This window comes from Stomoxys calcitrans, chromosome 3 (genome assembly GCF_963082655.1).
Source record: "Stomoxys calcitrans chromosome 3, idStoCalc2.1, whole genome shotgun sequence".
Classification (NCBI taxonomy): Eukaryota; Metazoa; Arthropoda; class Insecta; order Diptera; family Muscidae; genus Stomoxys; species Stomoxys calcitrans.
Window position 1 is genome coordinate 2460727 of NC_081554.1, and position 19516 is coordinate 2480242.

General features: G+C 37.0%; 1 protein-coding gene across 3 annotated transcripts in view; it reads right to left on the reverse strand.

Moving 5' to 3' along the window:
- Window positions 1-426: 426 nt before the first annotated feature.
- LOC106081273 (protein mothers against dpp) overlaps window positions 427-19516 on the reverse strand; it is a 37319-nt gene continuing 18229 nt past the window's right edge. For 2 of the 3 annotated variants that reach the window (XM_013243129.2, XM_013243130.2), the window contains exons 2-4: window positions 4861-5186; window positions 2859-3555; window positions 427-2798 (exon numbers count right to left, since the gene is read on the reverse strand). In XM_013243129.2, coding sequence (XP_013098583.1) covers window positions 2392-2798; window positions 2859-3555; window positions 4861-5130 — 1374 coding nt within the window. In that variant the 5' untranslated portion in view covers window positions 5131-5186 and the 3' untranslated portion in view covers window positions 427-2391. Of the gene's footprint in view, window positions 2799-2858; window positions 3556-4860; window positions 5187-17312; window positions 18230-19516 lie in introns of those variants that run through there. The other variant, XM_013243128.2, reaches the window with a different exon arrangement.

The following is a 19516-nucleotide window of genomic DNA, read 5'->3' on the forward strand; positions in this document are numbered from 1 at the left end:
TATACTGTAGTATATTGAGGGTCGGCGTACTCTAAGTTCACTTTAGATCACCACTTTTTTCGTAGGGCAATATTTATCCTAGTTTTTTTTTCAGTTGTTTAAGATGAAACACTATTCGTTTTTGTAGTTGTTATTATAAGGCAAAGCAGTAGTAAATAGTCATTATTTTATACTGAATGGGTCTTTTGTTTTTTCTTAATATCTTGATCGTATGGTTTATTGTATTGCAATAAAACTCCATGAGGCACATCGACGTATTTGATTTAATTAGTTGTATATAAGAGCTGTATAGGGCATTTCTGAAAATATCAATAAAGTTATGATTGTTGTAAGAGATAGTTGAGTGTGAACTGTATTTCTTGTGTTTAGCATGGATGGCATGGATAATTGCTAGTTGTAATTGGTGTAAATAAAAAGAAAAGTATATTTTCTTAAATGTTTATTTTTTGATAAAAGTAAAATCAAACCAATTATAAAATTAAAAAAAAGTTTAAAACTAAAGGAAGATCATAATTGTTGCACGGGTCATTTAATTGCTAATATACACTCGAAAAACTTTCGACATATTGCTGAGAGAACATTGCTGTTGCAGTAGTAAAACAAAATTAAACCGAATTTCCCTTTTGTTCGCGGTACAAATAATTGATATTTATTCTAATCAGCGACGCATATTGGCTACAGACACTAATAGACAGCTACAGCGACAGCATGATCATATGGTTGGAACCGCCAAACGTAACCCTATTGATATAAATGAAAATAATATCTAACTAAAATGCTACGACAATAAAAAGGCACATGAGACTTGTTTAATATGTATAAAGCATAAGCGGCAGAGAAAATGTTTTGCAAACAAAATAAGTCACTCATTGTTGTGGGGTGGGGGAGGATGACACAATGGCCCCATCGTCCATAAACTTTTCGAAAGATGTTGTTGTTGTAGCAGTTGTGTTCTATTTTTCGTCTGCTTGATTCTGTTGAATGTCGAGACCCAGGAACTCTACGATCCGATCTGGGTCTGAGTCGAGTGGGTCTGGCTCGGCTGTTAAACAGGTGACGTGCATCGTGCGGTCCCTGGTTACAATCGGGACATACATCTTGCACACCGGCATCAATCCTTGCTCTGTAGGAATTGACGCGGCTGCATCTGCCGGATCGTAATTAAGCCAGAACTACTCTGGTTTGCCGGGGGAGGTCCATTTCTTCAGGTGCAATGGGAGGCGGTCGTTCTCCAAGAACTACATTCACCCGGTAACCATTTGCCGCATCTGCTACCGTGTCTACTTGAATGTTGTCTAGACCAGCTTGCTATGCCGCTTGATCTTGAGGTTCTTTCTTGTAGCGCTAAACCTCGCGCTATAGATCATGTAGATCTGCCTTAAGGCTTCTGGGCGGTGGATATCTATCGACAAGATGATGATTTGAATGGTCTCTGCGATAACAGCCCAAAAGGTATTGCTAATACCGCATGTAGTTATGTCTTCGCACTGGTAGAATCTTTGTCTTCTGATGGGGGCGGTCCACATGAGAACTAAGGACAGATCTGAATATTATTCCACTGCTTGTCACAGAGCTGACGAGACCACACTGGCGCTGCATAACTTACCACAGACCGGCCAATTGCTTTGTATATGATCAACAAGGTTTCTTTGTCTGCACGCCAAGTGCAAGTGACTTGAGGACCTTGTTTCTACTTTTGACTTTATCGCAAATTGCTATGGCATGTGGGGAGGATGTGTAAGAGCTGTCAAAGTGACGCTAAGTATTTTGGGACACTTGATGGTCGGGATCATTTCTCCGTCGACCATCACAGTCAGCTCTGTATTCACCTCACGCGTATTTCAGATTTCTTGCAGCGAAATGTGAGGCAAGTTCGTTGTGGTAGACATTCAACCTATCGCAGATGTCAACAATGGGTGGGGGCCTGATGCCATGATCGCACAATCGTCCGTATCATATGCGGCGTCGTGTTCTTTTCGAAAGTAATCACTACTTGTTTTTCAATCGACTTTCTCCCCCCAGCAACGCGACGTGGAACAACCACCTATTTAACGAAATAGGGATAACGAGAATAATCATAAGTAAGGCTGGTTCATAGTCATCAGAAAAAAACCCATCTATCATAAGTTCATCTCACACATCATTAAGAAACCGCTAAAACCTTCGTTCACGAAAATGACAAAAATAAAGGAAAATAAAAAATACGAAAAAAATCTATATATGCTCAAACAATAAAGTTAATGGTCTTTTAAGCTGCTTTTCTCTTTTTGTGTCAGGATTTGACTGATTTTTAAATTTTGAACTTAACTCCTCAATTCGTTTACTTAAAACTTATACTAATGGTACTCTTAAAAATAATGAAAAACATTGTGGTGCCGCGTCAATGGACTTTTACGACACCGAACTTATAGCGTTGTGGGGTGAGCCCATTTGTGTTAGGACCTTGTCCAGCCACTGCAGCGGTCCATGTAAGTGTATTTCAATCCAGCAAGGTGTAGAGGTTACGTCCTGCCGATGATATTCGGCACCCCAGCCCTTCACGAAACTCATACGTATCGTACACATTTTCGTTAGCTCATACACGGCCTCGAAGCCGTTGTTGACCGACTGGGAAAGCAATTGAGCAAATTCTTGATTATTGAAAATCTTCAAAGAACAACCAGGTGGTATTTTACAAACGGTGCTGGGATGGAAGCCGTGATGATAGTTACAATTGCGTGATTGCACAAAGATGGCCGAATCAGACAGGCACTCAGCGTAAACCTCACCGGTAACGTAGTACAAATGCACACCTTTTCCTAAAGAGATAGACTGTAGTTATCATCAGGGCTTCATTAAGATGTTTGCAATGTTCTTACCTATATGACGTCGGGTATTCTCAATTGTACTGTTACGGTTCACATTACTCAATTGTCCTAAGCAACAGCGATCCGAGTTGTTAGAAGGATTTGTAAACCCGTCTACTATTACGGAATTGTTATTGCAGTGGAATACCTCACCCACGCGACAGTTTAGTTCGTAGTATGCAATTGAAGCCCAAAACGCTGGCTCTTGGTAGCTTACCTGGGCCACATCGCCCATGGGAGCGTCAAGCAATTGTGTGCCATCATTGGGATTGTTTGAGTTTCCGTCTTCTGATGGACTGTAGGCCGGCGGTGGCGTCTCAGCCATACTGCTGTATGGTGAGTTAGGATTGGAATTCACAGAACTTGGACTGCCAACTGATGTCATTGGCGGGCTGTTGGGGCTTAGGTGATTGTTGAAGCCTGCCGTGGAGTAACTAACATTGTGTGGCATTGTAGACTCGCCCATTTGATTGAACTGCAGCATTGAATGCCCAGGGGCGAATTCCGAGTGGCGTGGTACTAATACGGGCGGTAAGACAGGACTTTCAACCCTTTTGTAATGATAAGGATTTATGCAAACTTCCTTCTGTTTTGCTGAGAATGGATACTGACATATCTCTAATGGTTTAAGTTCGTGATGTGACTGTAAATCAGGCCAACGCCAAACACGGCAATATATAACATGCGGCAATCCTTTGCGATGTGATACCTGAAAATAAATTCATGTTCAATCAATTTACAATTTAATGTCTTATTTTTATTGGCAATTTGGAAAATTTTTAAAATTAATTTGCTCTTAAGGAATGGTTTACAGACTGATTACAATTAAAAGCCAAATTTAGACAAATTTAGCCAAAAATTTTTTTTTTTGAGTAATGAGATTTCAAAAAATTTTGTCATTTGAAAATATTTGTAAAGAAAAGTGTCTTCAAAATTTCTTCTTTAAAATTTGAAAATAAAGAAACATTTTAAAGTACAATTAATCAACATTTTATCTAAAGATTTTTCTTTGAAATTTTGCCCCAAGAGAAAATTTCATTGAAATTTTGCCTTCATAGAAAATTTCTTTAAAATAAAGCCTATATGAAAAATTTCATTGAAATTTTGCCTTCATGGAAAATTTCATTAAATTTAAACCTTTATGAAAAATTTTATTGAAATTATGTCTTTAGAGAGCACTTAATTCAAAATTTCGTGTTTTCTTCTGCAAAATATTAGCGAAATGTTTTTTCTTGAGATTCCACTGCAGGAATTGTCCGGCTTTAGACTATTGTTTAATGCTTTCTATTCAAAGAATAGTAAAGCAAAAAACATTTAAGAGTTAGCAAAATCGTGTTGTTGCTAGAAGCATTTGACTGGTTTCCCGTATCGTGATTTCATTTTCGACCAAGAAAAATCATCAGCGGGAGATGTTAAATGGATCATGGTGCTTGGCAAGTCGCGTGTGGTGTAGGTCACTGCCTATACACAGCACTGGCGGCTTCAACAGTTGGGCGATGGCCGTGCGAAGAATAAAAGAGTTTTGCAAAAGATGTTTGTTTTTGTGGCTATTGGCATCGTTGGATAAGTTCGATTTGAATAGAGGAAGTAAGATTTGATTTCGTTTCCATTGCGCTTATGAATCAAGTCGTCTTAAAGATCCCTGTTTAAATTCAGATGTGTGCTTTACAACCTACTCTAGTTGGGATGGTTGTAAAGAACAATGATCCATTTGACATCTCCCGCTGAAGATACGGGAAACCAGTCAAATGCTTCCAGCAACAACACACTTTTGTTGACTCTTAACTGTTTTTTTGCTATACTATTCTTTGGATAGAAAGCATTAAACTGGTCGACTTTTGACTTCGTCCTAAGTTTATTTATAAAATTATTAAAGGATTAACAGGGTTTTTAAAAATCTCAAAAACTTATACCGGTTTTTTAAAAAAAAAAACTTTATTTTTCGATTATCTCGAAAAACGGGTTTAGGAAAGTCGATTTTTTGATCACCAAAGTCAGCAATCACAGAACTTACCTGTAAACGTCCGTCCAATGAACGTGGAATTGTCACGCATTTTGATGGTTGGCCAGGACATGATAAGGCTCTTTCCAATTCCTCTATAGCTCCTTGACGCTTTTTTAACTTTTTAACCAAACTATCGACAGCCTTTTCAGCCCATTTCTCCTCTTCATCTCCCTGCTTCCATCCCAGTAATTTCTTTACTGCCGGTGAGGTGAATGTAAATAGGGCGCCTATTTTTGACATTGCGCTACTTGAGGTTGATTCCACATCGTCGGTGTCCATCCTCGGTAATGTGTTGTTTACCCGAAATTCGGGATAACTTGTAGCTGAAGAGTAATCTGTAAAGAATGTTTCACAAACCAATAAAAGTCGAGCAAAAATATGACTTATAGAAAATATAATTTAAGAAAGCATTAAACTCATTAATTCAGTAACAGATAAGTTTTTGTTTGTATGTATCATTTTTATTTTGTATGGTTTGCCCAAAAATTTTCTGTTATTTGCTTATGAAGACAAGAAAGTTTAGGATTGGTGTTACATTATTTTATTTCATCTTATATTTGCATATCCCAAGACCATTGTTGCCACTCAAAAAAATTATTTCCTACCAAAATTTAAGAAAATTCCTACCAAACTCGACCATACCCTACCAAATGTTCTATAAGCCGAAAATGTGGTTTTATACCCGTTTTATCGCCGAAGAATTGGCCATTTTCACCATCATCAAATTACACATTTTCGACCCTACAAAGCATACATACTAGATTATCGTTATAGTCACATACGATCTAGACATATTTGTTCGTCTTTTGTTGAAACCAGTCTATATCTTGACATAGCCTCGGCAGAGTTATTTCAAGCAATAAATGTGCCGAGTTTGGATAAGGCGATCTCCCGATTTAAAAATTTGGAAGACAAGAAATGCTTGTTTACTACCAATTCGTCGCGATCTGGCTATATTTGTATGCAGCTGCAGATGCCCCGTTTTTCGATTAAATGCATTGAATGCACAAAAGCCGCATTTCTTACCCAGAATTTACCAAATTTTGAAGAGATCCTTTAACAATAGTACCAGTTACAGTCAACATCAGCACTTACGCCCCTTTTTGCTGAAATTTGAAGCAGTAAACCCCTTGTAACAGTTTATGTCTCCTTGACAACCAAGGTTTTATTCTCCACTCTTAACGAATACACAAAAACGACAAGAAGTGAAATAATTTTTGTTATTGTTGTGTGGTAGCAGTTTATTGAGTTTTATCTTTCGTCTGGTTGATTCTGTTGAGTGTCAAGACCCAGGAACTATGCGACTAAGTTGGGGTGCGTCCACAGGATTCTGGGTCTGAGTCGAGTGGGTCTGGCCGGGCAGTTAAACAGGCGTCGTGTATTGTGCGGTCCCTGGTTACAATCGGGACATACATCTTGCACGTCGGCATCAATCCTTGCTCTGTAGGAGTTGAGGCGGCCGCATCTGCCGGAACGTAATTAAGGGCGAAACTACTCTGGTTTGCCGTTCTCCAAGGACTACATTCACCCGGTAGCCAATTACCGCATCTGCTACCGTGTCTGCATGAATGTTGTTTAGGCAATGCATAAAATTAGACATTTTTTATTAATACACTGATTTTGTTTTTGTTTTTTATGTTGCAGTAGACCGTCTAAATGATCTTACTTTACTTTACTTTAATTAGCTATGACAGAATATTTGTTCCACTAGCCGAACGTAGAAAAGCATTCCAAGCGACTCGATCTTCTGCGCCGACACCAAGTTACGAGGTGTCACCCACCACTTGACCTTTCCCCCAGGCTTTTGGTCTTCTCGGTTTGAAGGATCTACCGCTCTAAAATTCGAATATGTGGTTCTAATTTCTCGGAGTTTTCATGCAAAACAAAGCAATTTTTTTTTTACGAATTTTTTTCTTAACTTGTTTTGCTTCATTGAAATTTGACAAAATCATTCGCCAATAACAGAGACGTCTGCGTTGCTCTCTCTTTTGATATGTTGATTTGGAGAAAGTTTTGCAGATAATTTAAAAGGTCCATTCAAGACGCAATAATGGTGGCGAAACATGAATGGGGTGCGAAATATGATGTTAAAAATGGCTTTGCCTAAATTATTTAATTGGGATTCAAGCGATTACAACAGTAGCGATGATTTGCCACCAGCACAATTGTATCCACAAAATCAGATTTGTAATAAAATAAACCAAAACATATTGCATCAAATTAACGAAAACAATATAAAATATGGATGAAATCGAAAATTGGAATGATAGTAATGCACTGATAGTAATGAGGAAACTTCAGTTGTTTCTGATGTAACAGCATTGAAAAGCGTAAATACTCACATTGAATGGCTAATAATTTTAGCTTATTATCTAGTAAGGATATGTCCAACCTATTGAATTTTCGTTACGGTATCGTTATGTGTAGTAAAAAAAAAACAAAAACAAGTACATATTACTGATTTTATGTCCCGACCAGGGATTGCTGAGAGCACCACACAGGCTCGAACATTGAGGTCCGATCTGTGTGGTGTTCATTGGCGTCCACAGGTTGTAAATAGTGGAATGCTTGATATGAAGTAGCTGCAACGGCAGTCGCGGACAATCAGAGTTATTGAGCGCAGAGTACCAGTGAGAGGTCGGGCGGCACCGGCTCTTGCACTCAGTGCCTATGATGCTTGATATGACAAGGAGTGTTTTTGGCGCCTTTAAATAACCAATGGCCACACTGTTCCCGCGGCGATCGGTCCTTTGGATCGGAACGAGCTTACTCACCTGCAGGAGCTTGACGAGGATCGTCACTTCCACATGAAAATGTGGCTACAACAACAAGAACTGATTTTATCTTGCAAATTTTTAAAGAATTAAAAGTTTGTCAATTTATTTGGGGTTCGTGTTGTTAGATTGAAAAATAATTTGTTTTTGTGTTATACTATTCTAATGCATCCAGAAATGCGAACAGCGCGAGGAACGGAGAAGTTCAAATTTGCGAGAGTCTACTGTATATGAAATTTTAAATTATTTATGGCAACCAAAGCATGTTAATCAGGTGGCCGCATCAACCCAGCTGATAGAATTTGATACGTCGATTAATTCTTGAATACGCCTTACAAAAATATAAACTTCAAAAAATATATTTTTAATCGATTTTTGTTTGCTGCTGTAATGGTTTTTAAACGTAGGTTATAAAGGGTGATTTTTTTGAGGTTAGGATTTTCATGCATTAGTATTTGACAGATCACGTGGGATTTCAGACATGGTGTCAAAGAGAAAGATGCTCAGTATGCTTTGACATTTCATCATGAATAGACTTACTAACGAGCAACGCTTGCAAATCATTGAATTTTATTACCAAAATCAGTGTTCGGTTCGAAATGTGTTCATTCACCGTAACGTTGCGTCCAACAGCATCTTTGAAAAAATACGGTCCAATGATTCCACCAGCGTACAAACCACACCAAACAGTGCATTTTTCGGGATGCATGGGCAGTTCTTGAACGGCTTCTGGTTGCTCTTCACTCCAAATGCGGCAATTTTGCTTATTTACGTAGCCATTCAACCAGAAATGAGCCTCATGGCTGAACAAAATTTGTCAAAATTTGAACACATTTCGAACCGAACACTGATTTTGGTAATAAAATTCAATGATTTGCAAGCGTTGCTCGTTAGTAAGTCTATTCATGATGAAATGTCAAAGCATACTGAGCATCTTTCTCTTTGACACCATGTCTGAAATCCCACGTGATCTGTCAAATACTAATGCATGAAAATCCTAACCTCAAAAAAATCACCCTTTATAATGGCAGTACCACAAATAACACTTTACGTTAAATAACATTTACGTCATTACAATGTCAGCCAGAAGGAGCCAAAATACATGACAAAACGGCGGTAAGGACATGACGGCGGTAAGGCGGGCTGGAGAGTTCGGTAGCTATATTAGTCAAGAATGGTGAAAGGACTATGCGCATAAAGATAGCCATAATCCTGCACCTTGCCCCGCAATTTTAGGGCAGTGCCGCAATAGGTGCTCAACTATCTATAAATCATCCTCATCCCCACACATCAAACGTAATTCCGTCATGTGTCTAGGGCGACATCAAAATCCTAACATTGCAATGAGAGCAGTAGCTCCACCCTATCGAAGTGAGATACCCTGAACACACCAAGTTACCTCGTATTGGTGAATTGCACAATCATTTTCTTTCGGGAGATACATCAAGTCCATTGGTCAATCTTGGCACACGACCATACACCATAATGACAACGTCATCTTAGTAGCTAACAAACTTAACTGTTGTCTTCTAATGACCTAAACATCGCACGAATATCCAAGAGCTTCAAAAAGTCATTCAAAAGCCCCACTTGTAGTGACGGAGCTCTAGTCACAATCTTCATTTTTGAGCTCTTTGCTAGTAGAAAGCTAATTATTTTGCAACATTCAATGTCAGCTTGACTTACTAACAATCTACCGCTACAATAACCTAGTGGATGTTATTTAAGCCTGCCATCTTGGTAGTTTTTTGGGTTAAGCCTTGCAGCTAATAGGAATTTTGTAAATTTTAAAATTTGTTTTTTCTTGGTTGACATTCAAAAATAAATAAAGTTTTTGGTCTGATTGGTCGAAGCAAATTTGCCGAAAATTTTAAATGTCACAGCGAATAGAATTTTATTCGCCTTGCTTATAAATTTTGACATATCAAGTTCTCAAAAAAAAATGCTTCGTTGTAGCAATTCGCCGATGCGTCCACCTTATTAAATACGCCTTGATGGCAACTTTCTGTCATACCAAGAAATTAAATTATAATTTAAACATTTTTATAAGCATTTTTGCATTCTACCATGGCTTAACTTTTTAAAAAATAGTTTGCATTTAATGCAATGGATTTGTCATAACTAAATCCAAATTTAAATATCCTTGAAACATAAACGATGATAAGTTGGCTCTAATGGCTTCTGTTATTGGGTTGCCCAAAAAGTAATTGCGGATTTTTCATATAGTCGGCGTTGACAAATTTTTTCACAGCTTGTGACTCTGTAATTGCATTCTTTCTTCAGTCAGTTATCAGCTGTTACTTTTAGCTTGCTTTAGAAAAAAAGTGTAAAAAGAGTATATTTGATTAAAGTTCATTCTAAGTTTTATTAAAAATGCATTTACTTTCTTTTAAAAAATCCGCAATTAATTTTTGGGCAACCCAATATAACTACTGCTACTAAATGGAGGCCACCGTAGCGCAGAGGTTAGCATGTTAGCATGACGCTGAACGCCTGGGTTCGAATTCTGGCCGGAACATCAGAAAATTTTTCAGCGACGGTTATCCCCTCCTAATGCTGGCAACATTTGTGAGGTTCTTATCAATGAGTGCATCCGATTAAAGTTTACGCTCAATGATATAGCGCCTCCTTTTTTATGCCGAGTCCGAACGGCGTGCCGCATTGCGACACCACTTGGCAGAATACCACATAAATTTAGCCAGCATTAGTAAGGTGGTAACAACCGCTGAAAATTTTTCTGATGTTCACGCCGGAATTTGAACCCAGACATAAGCCGTCATTGGCGGACAAGCTAACCTCTGCGCCACGATGGCCTCTATATTATAACTGGAATAAAATAAATAAATTTATGAAAGAGCGTTCACTAATTTGGTTAGATTAGATTGGATTGCAACCTCGGTAGCAAGCCACTTCAACAGAAACGATAGAAAATCAGAAAACCTATGCACTATACAAAGTATGGAATCTGGTGGACCGGAGAGAAACTCTAAGCGACGACAGGATTACTGGATAGCCAAATCATAAATGACTAGAGGGATAAGAGTCTGGAATACAGGCTCTTTGTCTTCCCTGGCAGTAACACAAAAGATGTTTGATCGTCTGCAAATTCTGCAGATGTCTGCTTCATCCTGACGTTGCAATGACCAGTCAGCAATCGCAAGTCATGTTGCCACAAAACCCTACCTTTTCCTATCTGTAATCATACATATGTAATTTCGAAAGAGATTTTGTCCTTACTCGTTCTTTTTAAAATTTGTGAATATTTGAGATTTCCTAGAAAAGAAGAACTATTTTGCTAGAACATAAATAGGGCAACAGTCATCGATACGATTTCTATTAAAATAGTCGTGAGATGAACATAAACATCCCATGTTCTTGACTGCCTAGTGAAACAGCGTTTAAATCTACAATTGCCAATAATTTATGTATATGTGCAAATTGATAACAATTCCTTCTTCATTAAATAACTAAGTTGTCTGCAAGCAATTGAGTGCATTTCCTTTCTTCATATTGCAGTAATAAAAGAGAACAAAGAACAAAAACACCAATGAAATTGTTATCACAGGTTTGGTGTTTGATTTGTATGATTCCATTAAAATGCAGGTGAGCATGCGCGCATTATTAAATTAATCAATCATAAAACAACTGATTGGGTGATGAAGAGACTTTGATTGTATTGTGATAAATAAACAACTATTTATGCATACATACGTATGAATGCACATACACTTTCTTACATACGCGTATTTTAACTGCTTGCCACAAGGCGTAGAATTTCAAGCACTTCCGTTCGTTCGAAACGAAAGAAAACAAAAAGACGACAAATATGATTGTATTTGTTTATTTACATAAACAACATGTAAACTAAGTGCATTACATGCATACATATGTACATACATATACATATGTGGCGTTGTTAGTCCGATGGAATGTGAAAAGGAGAGTGTATTGCAATGCACTCACTATAGGTACATACAGTAAAGTGGGTATCATGAAACAATGCAATGTTAGAAAAGTAATTGCTTGATATTTTCAGCTGCTTTAAAAAAAATTAAACAAACATATATATGTAGTAGTAGTAGTAGTAGTTCTTCTTCTTCTTTATTTAACTATTTTTTCTTTTCATTTAATATCAAGAATACATTCAGTTATTCTAATTTATTTTTAATATGGACAATGTATCATCAATTCGTTGTGAAGAAGTAAATAAATAAATGTTATTGCGACAATGTATTTAACGTCTGTCGCTCAATAAATTTTAACATCTTGGGAATTCTTTCTATTGGAATTCAGATAATAAATAGTGTCTATAAGTGTATGCTGATTTTAAATATGTTACGATGTTGTCCCAATCGGCATCATTCTTGCCGTCCAATTTCTCCAAAATCTCTTCCTGATTCAATATTGTCTTTCCAAAGGCCATCATTCTAAACTCGCTTAAAATAGGACATATACCAAGGAAGTGTTGAAAGGTTTCTTCTGCTCGCATGTTGCACAATTTACATAATCGCTCCTCTTCACTGGTAGTAAATCTGTTGTACCCCAGGTATAACATTCCACTTCTAGCTTTAAATATCCATGCAATCTTTTCTTGTGTATATTTGTCATTCAAATACAGCTGTGCTCTAGATGGATTCAAAAATTTGTAATCTCGGGAATCGCTTTGTAGTTTTCGTTGGATCCTTTTATGCTTAAGATCTAGTTTTAATGAACATAGTAGTTCTGTTGAGAAAGTGTTCCAAGATTCAATGCTATTTATAGTCTCGGGCCATTGTACATTAAGACTCTGTGTTACTGCTCTTAACTCTTTCACCCAAAAGATATTTTTGCGCATCACTATTGCTGTTAATTGGTTAGGCAGACGATAACTGTTATATTGAAACATGATTCGTCCGAGATATTTCAAGTGCAATCCTAATGAATAAATTTGGCTATCTTCCACATCAGTTTCTAACATTAAGATATATGTTGGTGTATGCATCGGTAATCGCAATAATTTCTTAATGAAAAATCTTTGCAAGAAATTAACTTCTTCGAAATGAGCAAAACCCCAAACTTGTGCTGCATAAGTTTGTATTGACCTGCAGACCGATAAATAAAGTCTCCATTTCGCATTCATGCATATATCATTTCGCCCAATTACACTGTCCCATGTAGTATTTAGAGCATTCTTCGCCATTATGTTCCGATTTTGTACATGTTTTCCAAATTTCATGGTTGGGGTAAAGGTTACACCAAGATATTTAAATTCATTTGTTATCCGGACTTGTCTTTCATTAAACTTCCATACTTCTTTTTTGCTAGGTCTACCTCCATTTCTAAATACCATTATATCTGATTTTTCTAGATTTACTTCGAGATTCCAAGTTTTACAATAGGTTTCGAGTTTACCTATCATCTCTTGCATTATTGTTATATCGTCTGCAAGTAAAACAATGTCATCGGCGTATAGCAATAGGCGAATGTTGATGTTTTCAATATATAATCCTCCTCCCAGATTGTCATGCAAATCATTTATATAAAGTGTAAAAAGCATGGGTGAAAGTAGACACCCTTGTTTTACACCTCTTGTTGTTGCAAAGTACTCTGACCTCTCCTGCCCAGTCCATACTGCCGACTCCGTATTTTTATATATGTTTTCGATAACTTTTACTATTTTATATGACAGCCCAATTTGGTGCAATTTAAAGATCAATGCCTGGCGAGATATGTTATCAAAGGCAGCCTTAAAATCAATGAAAAAAGCGTACACTTTTTTCCTTTCACTAAGTTTCAGACTAACTATAGCTGCCAGGTTGTATATATTGTCAACAGTAGAATATTGCCTCCGGAATCCAGCTTGGTATTCTACCAGAATATGATTTTCCTCGGCCCATGTATAAATGCGATCGTTTAAAATACCCATAAATATCTTGGCGGCACAATTCATAAATGAGATACCTCTATAATTGGAAGGGTTGTCGTAATCGCCTTTCTTATGAATAGGGTAAATTATAGATTTTGTAAAGATCTTATCCATGGTGCTTTCATTGAAAATGTTATTATAAGTGCTTAAAAGCTGGAGGTGAAATTGCTCTGTTGCGTATACGAAGAACTCATATGGTATTCTATCTTCACCCGGTGCCTTATTCAACTTGACTTTGTGAAGCATATTTTCCAATTCACCCATGGTTATGGGTCCATCTAAAATCGGATCATGGTTTAACGGTGGCGCATAATGTATTTGGGACATGATTTGTGACGTATTTAACAGATTTTCAAAGTGTTGTTTGAATAGTAAAGGACTTATATGTGAGCTAATTTTATTTTGGTGATTTCGCATCTCTCTGGCCATCTTCCACCACTCTTTGGCATTATTTATGATATTTATCTTTGCAGATATATTTTGATAGTACATGTTTTTACTATTAGTACATATTGATTTGTAGGAGTTTTGAGCTTTCAAATAAAGTATTTTATCTTCCAAATTGTTCGACTTCCGATATTTTGCCAGTAATTTGAAGCTTTTTAGTCGGGCTTCATTGCAGGAAAAGTTATACCATTTATGCTTCGGCTGAAATGATTGCATTTCATTCGGCTTTTGCGGCCAAGATTTCGTTATCATTTCGCAAAGATTACTTAGTTTGAGATTGCTGGTTGCTACCTCATAATTATCCATAATTTCGTTGAGTCTTCTCTGATATTTATATTTCATCTTATCCTTCCAGATTAGCTTTGGCAACAAATTCATTTTTTGTCCACTTTCTGCTGATATATTATAATTCAATTTGAGTACAATTGGGAAGTGGTCGGACCATATTTTGTCGTCCACTGAGAAGTTATTAACAAAGCCTAGCAATTCAAGAGATGCAGAACATATATCATTTACAGATTGACCAAGTGTATTGGCATATGTCACATTACCCTCACCATCTCCGAGAGTAATTCCATTCAAAATAAATAAATTCGAGTCATTGCAAAACTCAACAAATTGCTTGCCTTTTTTATTAATGACCTTGTCTTTTGATTTTCTCACGTCATAACCAGCAACGAACATCTCCGTACCTATTTCATTTAGATATTGTTTCAGTTCTCCAATGCGAACGTTCAGGTCACCCATTATAATACCATTAGTGATTTCAAGATTATTATATACATCCTTCAGACTATTGAATTCCTCCGACCAAGAATCTGGACGAATGTATGTCGGTATTAAAGTGAAGACATATGTAGTGGTGCGTATAATTAGTAGCTGCGCATCTGAACTTTCATTCACTTCATATGTAATTCCAAAATCCTCTAATTTTTTGCTAATTCCGTATATTTTTCCACCAATAGCTCTTCCATGCCTATGATTACGTGTTGCCGGTATAAAAATTAAGTGAAACCCATTGAAAAACATTCGCGCTCTTTCTGACCTTTCATCTTCTAGATGTGTCTCCAATAAAATAAAGATTTCAAAACTTTTTATGTAGTTGAAAAAAGTAGGATACAGATATTTATTTTCCAACCCATTTATATTATAAGATAAAATTGAAATCGTATGTTGAGTTGGTGTCTGTCCGGCATTTACATTATTTGATTGGGTCTTTCCTAGTTTTTTGGATTTGTGTAGGTTTTTAAATCATCGTAGTTAATATTTATATTTCTTATCGCCTCTCCATAAAGTTTTGCCAGTTGTTCCACACCATTACCATTTCCACAGAGAAGTATGTTTCCATTGCTCCACCTAAACCACTGATCTTGAATTTTCATTTTATCCGCTCGAATCATTATTTTATAATCTTTGCTTATAGCAAGTAATTCTATTTTTAATCGTAGGAAAGCTTTTTTGTGGTCTTGTTTCATTGGCATCATATCCCGCTCTATAGAGATGGACGTATTCACCAGTTTTCGCGTGCTTTTGAAAACCTCTTGTATAGCGTCCTGGTTTTCAAGTTCAACTATTACGGCCATCTTTCCGTTACGATCAAAGATTTTTCGAACTGTTTTAAAGCTTGGTGCGACACCTAGATTTTCCGAAAATAGTTTCTTTACTTCTTCCTCCGGTTTGCTTGCAGAAGCTAAACCCTTAATAAACAACTTGTTCGTAGCTACTTGGTTCTGTAACCATTGAATATTCCTTTTATTCGATTCATTTTCATTCTTTACTTTACTTAGTTCTTCTTTCAGTTGCGAATTTTCTAATTTCAAAGATTGTACTTCTGAATTAACGGCTGTAATTTCATTTTTAATTTCTTCCAGGTCGGCTTTTGTTGGAAGAGATTTTAATTTCTCATCTAAATTTGAGTTTATTGTGTCCCTAATTAAAGTAATTAAATCATTTGGATCCATTGTAACTTTATTTTGATTTTGAGGTGACAGAATTTCTTTGCATTTCCTCTTTGGAGTCTGGTTCATAAGTGACATAGCTCCTTAAGATTATTAGTGTGGGCAAAAACCCTTTATAAATAACTTGGTATGGCAATGCCGTGGTTTTGTTGTTATCGATATCCTTCGTTGAGTTTATCGAATATATGTCATCTCGATGTTCGTTGGACAAGGCCAGATGATATAGTTATTTTATTTTCGTTTGTGTTTGTTTACATCCAATTTCCAATATTTGAGTGATAATTGTGTAATATGTTTTTGCGAAATTTATTTTAAAAATTGCTCACCAGTGCCTTTAAACTAGTACAACTCCAACCAACACAACTCTGCCTCGAAAATGCTTCACTTTGATGTATAATACTTTCTCAGTCGTGTCTTATTTACCGAGGAACAACAAAATCAACCAGGAGCACACACGAAACACGTCCGACACCAATGAATTATTCATATAGACCAAACATATATATCATGTATATAAACATACATCCCTATACGCAATATGTTTTTTTCATCGTTAATTAGGGATCAAAATTTCAATCATATTTCAGTTGCAGACAGTCGCTAACAGATACAGATTGTGAAAATGAATTCAATATTTCTAATTAATTTGCCTTCGGATACTCGAAGAACAACAATTGCCATTTCACAATAATGAAGTTCTAGGAATTTCTTTTTTCATTTAAAAACATACGTTTTTCCTTCAATTTCTTGTTTAGACAGAAGAGTTCAAATTTGCTCCGAGGCTTCGGGCGGACATCACACTACTCCAAAAATTTCTTGTTACCTATTCCAACACATTTTGTATGTGAAAATTTATTTTATTAATTGAAATGAAAAAAATATGTGGAAGAATTGTGAACCGATCGAAAAAAAAATTTCGGACATGCTAACCTCTGCGCCACGGTGGCCTCCAGATGTCTCTTATCGCCTTAAAATATTGCGCCGATTAAGAATGTGTTGCAAACGGAATGACAAAGTGTATGTTATTATACCACAGTGGGTACAATAACATACACATCGACCGAAATTGACCGTACATCAAATGACAGCAACAAAAATCGAAATTAGTGGGCATAGTTTTTTGGCCGACGTTAAGGGAAACAACTTGTGTTGAACATTAAGCGAGGCATAACTCCAAAAGTAACAATAACTTGCTTATGTTGATAAGTTTTTTTGGCAATTGACGAAGAATAAAAATAATAAAAATAATTTCTACTTAACCCCTTTTAATATATAAAATACTTGAGAATGTATTGTATGTGGCGACAGAAGAACACACATACAACCCTACACTTATACGAGTATATTATTGAAAGTTACTTCGAAAATAAAACATACACATGGTGGCGAAAATAATTCTGATCCAAATCCAAAAATAATCGTTCCGATTGATGCATAAAAGGGCAGCGAATAGGTGATGGCGTAGAATTGCGACACCGACTTCACCAACTTCATACAAAGCAAAAAAACAAAACAGCCAGCCTGAAGGAACTGGAAATTATGACCTCCTCAAAGCAGCGTATCTGAAGAGGCAAACAAACATCAGTTCCTCACATTTGAATAGGAAACAGAGAGCAACAGCCGTTGATGGTTAGCAGCAGCAATTCCGTTATTCGCACCGTTAAAACAACACTTGGTCAACCACCGTCGTAATGATTAATAAATGTAATGTGCAACCAACAACCACTTCACCGCAAAGTTGTTGTTGTGTTACGTATCATTTAATGAATTCAAACATTTCTCTTTGTTGTTATGATTTTTGTTTTCGTTTCGTTCGCCTTATTTCAGATGGCTGGCTAGTAAAACGATATTAATACACTTTTTCAATGTTTCACTCAAGACACTACGGGGTCCAAACGATGGATCCACCGATCCCCTGCCCGACCGACCAACGGACTGGGCTAACCGAACAACAAACTGACCGTATCGATCTTTCATTGCATTTATTCGGTGTACTTGTATTTGCAGGATGGTGGATTGATCGATAGATGATAGTGACTAGTTGGTGGGGTACTAGATATGGTCATTTATTCCCCCCTCTTCTGGTGTTCAACAGCAATTAGATCACTCTGTTTCGTTCATTTCACTGGCGTACTTGATGCTGTAATGTAATGTTAGGTAGCAGTTACTACATAGGTAGGTAAGCACTGCTCATATGAATTATCACCACTAAGAACACAAAAACACGCGCGCCTCCACCATCCGTTTGTTGACTTCAGACGTTGTAAACATTTGACAGTGTAAACGCCAACTGTGTTGGAAAATGTGCGAACCATACCGATCAAGTGAACCCCACCACAAAAGGCGTCGTCGACGACGTCGTCATCGTCACCGTCGTCACTTTCGTCGCCGTCATCATCAACATCGTATGCATGGTTTTCAAGATTGATTGACTGATTGAATAGTGAGTGGTGCTAGCTCTAGCTAGCTGACTGCTAGCTAAACTAGAAGCTATTGACTGGCTGATTTTGTTCGACTGTGGTTGTGTTCTGTGACTAACGGCCGTCGCTGCATTGACTGATGAACAACACAAACAAAACACTGCACGGAAAATGATTGGAAATGCAACAGGAGAGTAAGAACACTGCTGCTCTGGGTTAAGTACAAACATGTATTGGACATACGAACGAATATTCACACATGGTCATATTCTTCGGCGCGGTCTTTTGATTCAGCTGATTAATACATGCAATATGTACAATAGAGTGCTCTAAACAAATGCTATATGTTCGTTTGGTGCACAAGTGATGCAAAAACCCCATCCAAAGGGAGGAAAACATTGAGAAACTTTAATTTATTTACATTTCTGAGTATTTAATTTGTTATTTTCGATGTTTCCTTGAACTCGAACGGTTGCTTCCTATTAGCAATAACCGACGGAGCGGACATTTAGACCGATCAGAACAATATAGGAAACAACTTAAAGGTATTTGGGAGAAGTAACCAAACTCTCATAGCGAAAATTCGGCCCAAGTATATGGGGTCAGATCCCCCATACGCCAAAAAAGATTAAACAAATATATAGCCCATGGGACTCCGATGCAAGAAGCTATTTGGGAGTATAATATGAATCTGACACCCATGTATCAAGGCGATTGTACCTTTTTCAACCTTACAAATACAAATTTGCCCACTGAGTAACAGGGCAAACTTCTCACATATTAATGAGTGCTGTCCGATTCAAGTTTAAGCTCAATGATAAGGGGGCTCCTTTTTATAGGCGAGTCCCTCACAAATGTCGCCAGCATTAGGAGGAGATAATCACCGCTGAAAAAATTTGTTCCCACGTTCTCGCCAGGATCCTTTAACTTTAGAACACGTAAAAATTTGCATGTTCCAATCCTAAAACGCACAAGCTGGAATATACCTTGACTAGTTTGTTGAATTGTTTATAAAATTATACAAATTTTGATATTGAAGTTGCAATGCTACCGGGACATCCTAATGTATGCCCCCTATGTACAAATTAAGTTACATATGTACAATACAATTGGATAAGAATAATCTTTTGATATAGCTTTTACCCATTGATAGAGGTTGGG